The sequence below is a fragment of the Echiichthys vipera genome (assembly GCF_963691815.1).
Source record: "Echiichthys vipera genome assembly, chromosome: 16".
NCBI lineage: Eukaryota > Metazoa > Chordata > Actinopteri > Perciformes > Trachinidae > Echiichthys > Echiichthys vipera.
The window spans coordinates 11,673,885-11,682,320 of NC_139841.1; the positions used below are offsets into that span (position 1 = coordinate 11,673,885).

Consider the following 8,436-nt stretch of genomic DNA (forward strand, 5'->3'; position numbering starts at 1 on the left):
TGTATTACAGAAAACAATTGTGCTCCCTCAATCATGATTTAGAGAGATAATACTGTGTGTTAGCAGCACATAGCAGATTACAAGTTGGGCTTGCTGTACTACAGGGTATGTTTGGGATATTGGCATGAATGTGTCTTTAGCATATTCATCCAACTGGCTTTCTGCATCCTCCAGTGGTTAAAATGAGCAGCAGGTGTTCAGCTGAAGATGCAGCCATGTTTCATGTCATTTGGTTAAAGTGTTACTCCAGGAGCGCTGTTTGCCAGGGTCTCTCTTTCGATCAAATATGATGCAAAAACCATTTCTTGTTTGGACATCTTTCTAGTGACCTTTGTTTGTAAACCAAGACATTCAGCTATTCAACATCTTCGACAGGAGACCTACTATTACAGCATGATTTACAGAGTAAAACCTGTTAAATTAATGAAATGGGACAGCTTTGGATTGGATTTTTACCTCGATCCCTCCAGGGGTTCTGCAGAAAATATGAAGAAAAACGCCCCGCTGGGTCGTAAAACAAACTCGCCCAATCGTTGTTGCTCTTGTTCTATTAAACATGTTCTTGACATCAATAGACATGCATCGACTTGCCAATATGTGACTGAGTGACTGAGTTCATAATCAATTCAAAGATGAGGGGTTGTAAACTCATTACTAGAAATGTGCACGATTGTTTGTGTGTGTGTGTGTGTGTGTGTGTGTGTGTGTGTGTGTGTGTGTGTGTGTGTGTGTGTGTGTGTGTGTGTGTGTGTGTGTGTGTGTGCTCACCACATGAACAGCAGCAGCATTCCTAACAGCAAAGGGGAGAAAAATGTGAGGAGCCTGGCAGCTCTGCCCACTGGAGGTTCAGCCTTTTGTGGTGCGTTGGAGGACGGTATGGGGGAGGTCTTAGTCTCTGGAAAACCAATCAGAAAACACAATACACCATAGTGAGCATATTTTTAATGAACTGATTTAAGTCCCTACTTGGAATTTCCGCTTAGTTTGCTTTTTTTGGTCATACAGTGTTAAACAGTTGTTTTGTTCCTAATGGACAAAACACAGAAAACGTCGTTTTGATGAATGGACACTGAAGAACGCTCATCATACCGGGAAGAACCAAACAGAAAGGAAAATACAGTGCAGAGTGGAATCAATTCTAATCTGCAAGCACAATCAATACTGGACTTGTCAAGGCAGCTATGAAGTGAGCTGGACAAAAAAAAAAAAATCTCATTCATACTACCACCGGGAGAGAGAGAGAGAGAGAGAGAGAGAGAGAGAGAGAGAGAGAGAGAGAGGGAGGGACAGAAAAATAGCAAAACAGATAAAATATGGAGATGAAAATATGAGAAAGGGAAAGATAGGACGAGGTAAAAACCCTGAGGTAAAGGAGACGGTGAATAGAGCAGAAGGTGAATAAAGTACCAAAAGGGGGGGGGTAAGTATTGCCGCAGTTAATATCCTGCTGATAAGAGACGGTCTAATGCACACTTTAAAAATCTACCCATTTACAAACCCATAATATGCTGTAGATGTTGGATTTTACAGCATATAAACAGAGCTGCAGACCATCTCATTCCCATTTAAGTCACAAAATTGTACCCTGGGATCCAGACGAATCTGCCGAGCTCATGTTTCATTTGCTCTGGCATGTAAGTCTGGCACCCCTCCCGTTCATACAGATTTCCAGCCGGCCATGCCCTGGGCAGACCAATCACAGCCTTTTATCTCATGTGAGGGGGGGTTTGATACAATGAATCACAAAGGAGCGTCATGATTAAATGTAGTTATTCCATCCACCTCAGCTTACCAGGCTCATAAAACTCAGATCAAACTTGAACTAGGCAGCGCTGATCATATATGAATCAAGATCCTGTTATTGTAATGCCCATTTCACATCTAAAATGTGTTCAGAAACTATTTTTCTATAAAAAATATATATTTTAGTGTACTGTTTAGCTGTGATTTGAGAGAGTTTATGACCCGGCCGCCATCGTTTTTCTGCTTCGAAAACGGACAAAGCGCCCCTCAACTTACATGTATCGTTCAGTGCTAAGTCGTTTCTTTGCTGTGATGGTTGTGCTGTAGGTCATGTTTTGTTGCTCTGATTGGATGTAGGTCTATCCAATCGTGTTCAAAGGAATTTTTGTCTGCACTGTTGATAACTCCCCTTGGAAAACGAAAATGAACAGAGAGGTTCAAAACACTTTTTGCGAATTAGTCTGGTGATGCCAGCCAACACAGTTATGTTCCAGTGTATGGGATTGGTACCTGCACTTAAAAGCTTGTGGAAAACATAAAATATGCTGACAATGACAGTGTACTTATGCTGTTTTAGTGCTTGGTTTTACATAGCTTGACGAATAAAAATATGACGATGTAATGCTGTATAAAACAGGGCTGTTGCTACAGCTGCAGGCAGCACAGTAGATATTAACTCATGCACACTGTTTGCAGCTCGGTCTAGAACACACATCATTTTTGTGACTGGAAAGATAATATGATTTCCCTCTCCTTCCAATTAATGACTGTTGTGTAGAACTGTGTTGGGAGTCGGGAAGAAGCAGCCAGGTGTGAAATAGCCAGATAGAGAGGAGAGAGAGAGTGAAACATTCTGCTTTGGAGTGGTGGAGGAAATAAATATTATGCATACATAATGTGATGGCGACAAGGTGAGGCAGTTATGGGGTGTACATTGATGTAACAAGGTAGTTGTGGACAGGGAGACAAGACAATGGGGGGCGGGGGGGTTGATGAACAACAGTCACGACAGTGGTGAAGAAAAATGGGTAAAGGAGGAGAAGGAGCGGAGCAGGCAGGTGGAGAAGTGAGGGGGGGATCTGACGAATGATGAGAAAAACAAGGAGGGTGAATAAAGAACGCACTAGGGAAAGTTAATAAGAATAAATTTGCAGAGTGACTTCAATTTCAACTACCCTGCCCGTTTACGCTGATAATATTGATGGCTGAGGCTTTAGGGTATTTCCAGTGTAATAGACGAGATTGAGAAAATGTGTTTGATAATCCATACTGTAGCTTCATGATGCTCTCAACACAGTAGCCAACTTTTCTCTTTAGGATATCATCAGCACAGAAACACAGGAGTCTCCTGGATAAACATGTTTGTTAGCTTATTCATGGCCCTACATTTGATTTATTTCCAGTTATTAAAAAAAAAAATCACGTTTTATTAAGCTAGTTCGGTGTGGCGAAAAGCTCAATAGGACACAAAAGAGGTCTGCACATTGTCAGGCTCCAAATAAATAGTTTATTTCTTCTGACAAGATGTTCCCGAAGAAGATCTTCCTGGGAAAGCTCTTGTAGATCGAAACATTGCCTTGTAAAGAGAAAAAGAGAAATAAACTATTTATTTGGAGCCTAACAGTGTGCAGACCTCCTTTGTGGCCTGAAGTGAAGTGTTTTTTTTTGCATTGTATTGAGTATGCTTGCCTCTCTCTCTCTCTCTCTCTCTCTCTGTTCTCTCTCGTGCATACACACACACACACACACACACACACACACACACACACACACACACACACACACACACACACACACAAAAATGCACCTTTGGAGTTGTAGTAAACTTCTGTCCTAATGTTGTATACAGACTTGTACCTTTGACTTTTTCAGTTAAAAAACAAACAAACTGATATGTTTTAACTCATATGATACTGCAGGGACATATCTATGTCCATCCAAACCTCAGAAGTGTTACAACTATGCCAACCCCCTAACATTGGAGAAATTGAACCCCTCCCTTTTTAATACCCTATGGTGCATTAATGACATAATACGTAGTGGTTTTCCTATGAACTGCAGCCAGCATGCAGCAAAGGTGTACCTTAAGGCATTTGCTTCAACATTTAGCTGCCGTGGTTTCTGCTTATTAAACAGAAACTCAGCGTTTATAAATAGATCTAGACGTGAAGTATATAAGAAGTGATATCTGGTGCTGCCTGCTTGGTGCTAGACAGTGTCAAGTTTCTGTCTCACAGAGTGGGCGAGGCAGGAACGTATATCTTAGATGGTTGCTGCAACACTAAGGGATGGCTGCAACTTTTTAAAGCCTGCTGCCTGGAATGTGGTTGCTGAGGGATGGTCCGATCATTGAGGATGGGATTTCTAAATGTCATCTGTCTGTCACTGGGCTGTCCTTCTGATGTGAAATGAGGCTGTTGATGCCGGGAAACAGAGCAGGCACCTTAAGTGCAACTCTCCAGGAGGTATGGGCGACCTGTTCTTGCTGATGCGGGCAGAGAGAAAAACAGAAACAAACAAATAAAAAGGAGGAAGAGGAAATGTGGCAGAGGCAAGACATAAAGGAAATAGAGAAAGTGTAAGACTGTGAGCTACATAATCAATAAGTCACAGGAAGTCCATTCATTTCCCTTTCAACTGAGTGGCCAAGATATATTCGTCAGTGTGTAGATGTTAACAAGCTACACAGCTGGAAAAAAAAGTTGTCTCCGGCTCAACATTGGGTGTTTATTGGTCTAGTTGTGAACAGGAAATAAGATATTGTCTATGTTTCCCCATTGGTTAAGACTCTGATTCACGTATAATCTTTCAATTTAGAGAGTGCAAATGGAATAATTACTTCACTGATTTTTTTCCATTTTTACTCTGTTTGGACTTGAATGGATGATGTTGTGGTTACGTATTTCCTTCTTGTTTATGCTCAAATGAGATATTAGCATTAAAAACAGGTGGACATAAAAGTACCTACTGTTTCTTACTTCTTTATCTTAAAATAAAGAGAAATGGGGACAACAACCAGGCCTTCATATATATTAACAAAGCAGTTGTAACAGATGTAATCAGTCATTCAGTGAGAACATCTGTAAAGAAGGTGGTGAAAACAGAAAATGACAGGGTTTAGATGGCGGGAGATAAGCGCAAGAGAAAGAGTGAGTGATCAATAGACAGGAAAGTGAGAGGAAAGGAGAAGAGGGAAGAGAAGAAGAAGAAGAAGAAGAAGAAGAAGAAGAAGAAGAAGAAGAAGAAGAAGAAAAAAATAGAGAAAGTCAAGTCGAGAGGGAAGGGAAGCAGAGAAGCCACAGCTGGACCGAGGAGACGAGGCATGAGGAGAATCCCAATAACCTCCTGTTCTTTCTTGGGAGTGAGAATAATACACTGTGTCCTGAGTCAGTGTTTGTGTGTGTGTGTGTACACACTGCATTGTTATCAGAGGTAGTCACTGTGTGTGTAGCACTGTTTATGTGTGTTTGTGTGTGTGTGTGTGTGTGAGGAGCATGCTGCATGTTCTGTGTGTTTTGTTTGGCATGTGAGTGTTTCTAGGCATGCGTAAGCACATTCTGTGTTGACCCTGATGATCAGTGTGCAGTGCTGCTCATGAACAACAGGAGTCACTGTTGGACTGTAAAACCAATGGACAGGCAGCGAGGGGGAGAAACAGGTCGTTTTTCTTAGAAAGATTTCAAATTGGGTTCATTTCGGTGAGTCTTTCAAAGCTTTAGCAGAGCTCTTCCCAATAACCTGCTTGATTTAAAAGCAATGTTGCACAATTGATAAATTATCAGCTAACTTATGAGACTGTATCAATATATTGACATGCAATGGCGTAGGTTTGGATTGAGGACTAAATTGGGAACAGTGAAATCAGTCAAAATGGTTTCCAATAATAAGGGAAGGAAAAATATGTTATTGTTCAGTGTGTAATATAATCTACAAGTTGTATTCAAAATCACATTTTACAATTTGATAGAGTCCTGAGATTATTATTAGTTAAGTATTAAAAAGCAGTATTAAAATTAAAAACATACAAAGGATGTAAACCATTCCCAGGCTGGACACAACCCAATGATCTCTACCAATCAAATGGCTAGACCATGCATGTGACGTTTGAGGCAAAATCCAGGTAAAAAAACAATATAGTTAAAGTAGATTTAGGCTGTTATTAACAATATTCTCTTCTATTCTATATTCTGCCAACTTCCAGTGGTTGAAGTCTTCGGCTTGTTGAGATAATGTAGAAGTGTACTCTGGGTGTGGTCCGTACGCTGTGACATCACGAGGATGTGGTCACAGGAGCACACCCTGCACCGCATTAACTGCAAAGTGGTGACGCAGGCATGAACGTTTGAACCACTTGTAGCTTGTAACTACACACAAAGCACCTTTATTTATAGTAGTCTTGTGTTTATTTTCAAATGGTGAAGGTGTAGATAATCACTCCAGATGATCACTGCGGGGTAGCAATCTAAACCTTTAAAGGAATGAACAGTGACTATGAGTTGCTATTCCAGCGAGGTCGGAGAGATGAGTACAGAAGAGTGTTCAGACTAGGAATGGATGTTTTGTTGTTCAGGGATCACCGGTGCGTTGAGAGATTTTGATTTGACAAGTGAGCCATCGTTGATCTCTGCCACATGCTGAAGGGATGCCAAAGGGATCATTCCCAGAAACAGTTTTTGTTCTTGTGTGTACTATACGTGTCTCAAGGGACACACAGAATATAATATTGTGCAATGAATTTAATTTTCTAAATGATCATTTCTCATGCATAAATAAAACGTAGAAAGTGTAGCGCTGTTACTGTAAGTGAGCTAATCTGAGGCTGTGGGAGGGACGTGAGCATTTTTTAAAAGATGGCAAAGTGATTCCCCGAGGCGATGTTCAGGCGATCAGGTTGATGTGTGTCGATTTGTCTGGAGGCTGCTGGATCTTTTAGCTTAAGCTGCATTAAAAGTTCAAGGCTATCAAACGCTTACAGTGTACTCAATTTAATGATAAAGAAAGCTATTAACCAAACTTAATTTCATACCTAACTGGTGCAGGAAATTTTCTGCGTGACAGCCGTGGGCACAAAGGACAATGTTAAAAGCATTGTAGGAATACTACTACTCCCAATGAATTTTTCACTTGATGACAAGAATGATAAAACCAGACTGCATTATAGTATTGTAATATTTCTAAATACAAAATGTGACACACAGTGTAAGCCCTTAATCTCTCTCTCTTTGAACTGGTCAATTTGCATATTTGGAGAATTATTAAGTCATTAACAATTCAAGACAAGCCAGATACGTATTTGCATTTAGTCTTTTTCATATTTTGATTTTATGCTTATCTCATGAACCTGTAGGGCGTCAGCAGTGATCCACTACTTGTGTCTGTAGTGAAATTTCTTAACAACTACAGAATAGGTTGAATTTTGAACTAGTCTGTCTTACCAGGTTTAAAGTGCTGGGATAAAGCCTAATGTTACACATTTTTCTTCACCCTCCGCTATCTTATTTGCAAGGGCATTGTTGCTGCATCCAGGGCTTAGCTCAAATAACCTCTGTGCCTAATTACAGCCTTACAAATCCACTAGCATGGCTGTGGACTAATTGTATCATGACATTGTAGCGTTTGTTTTTAGTCTTCTACAGATTTAAATACAACGTTTTTTCATTCATGAATTGTAATCTCATAAAACTAGCCAAGTCGTATCTCTGTGTTTTAATATACATTTTAAAGATTTGCATTAGACAAGCTGAATAAAAATGCCAAAAATATAATAAAAACCTCCTCAAATGGTCATAAAAGCCTTTATGCTTGAGGGGAGCTTCAAAATGGGGCTGATACACGGTGACATCAAAGAACTATTACAACTTGCGCAATTGAAACACATTCCTGAAAACCTCTTTGCATTTTTCTCTTGTAGATGTGGTTAGATGAACGAGGCAACCTGTTTTGTTTCTGGTTAGCAACCTCTACTTTTTTTATTTGCGTACATGCGTAGCGTATAGCACCACCTTTTGATAGAGCTATGCAGCCCAGTTTATTTGCTCAAAACCAGGGGATAGAAACACGCCTAGTTCAAATGGAAACACAGCTACTGATAAAGTTCTGAGACTATAACCTACCAGTAGGAAAGTCCACTTCGGTTGTTGAAGTGATAGGCAGAGGATCTTCAATCCAGGGCGTAGCGTGGACAGCAACACTCCAGTCACTCCATGTTCCAATCTCTGTGTCCTTTGCAGCCACCTATTGAACACAAGGACAGTAATTAGTACAATTTGAAGCATTCATTAATAGGCTTAAATATAATTTGAAAAGTCAGTGGAATACAGGCAAGCAAAGGCATGTAATAGTACATGATTTTACATAATATGTTTATTTCTTCATTTGTTTCCAAGTTTTGAGATGAATGCTATTGCAGACAAAGGGAAATTCAGTATGGATTGTATGAGATCTTAAGTGATCAGTCAGGTATAACGGCAAAACAGAAGATGTCACCTGGATGATGTATTCCTTCCCGGCATAGGCATCCGTGATGGTGTGGGAGGTGCTATCAGATAGTTCCACCTAAACAGCCAATATAAGAGAGCAGGTGGTCAGTTTGGATCAGGGAACAGCACACTTGATTAATGTTCATTGATTAAAGTAACATCTATTTTATTCTTGAAATCTATTGATACAATAGCTAACAAAACAACTGTTTAT

At 40.1% G+C, this 8,436-nt stretch overlaps 1 protein-coding gene across 1 annotated transcript in view; it reads right to left on the reverse strand.

Moving 5' to 3' along the window:
* cntfr (ciliary neurotrophic factor receptor) overlaps nt 1-8,436 on the reverse strand; it is a 257,452-nt gene that overhangs the window by 2,776 nt on the left and 246,240 nt on the right. The window contains exons 8-10 of the mRNA XM_083929421.1: nt 8,230-8,298; nt 7,857-7,977; nt 769-895 (exon numbers count right to left, since the gene is read on the reverse strand). Of these exons, the coding sequence (XP_083785547.1) occupies nt 769-895; nt 7,857-7,977; nt 8,230-8,298 (317 nt within the window). The remainder of the gene's footprint in view (nt 1-768; nt 896-7,856; nt 7,978-8,229; nt 8,299-8,436) is intronic.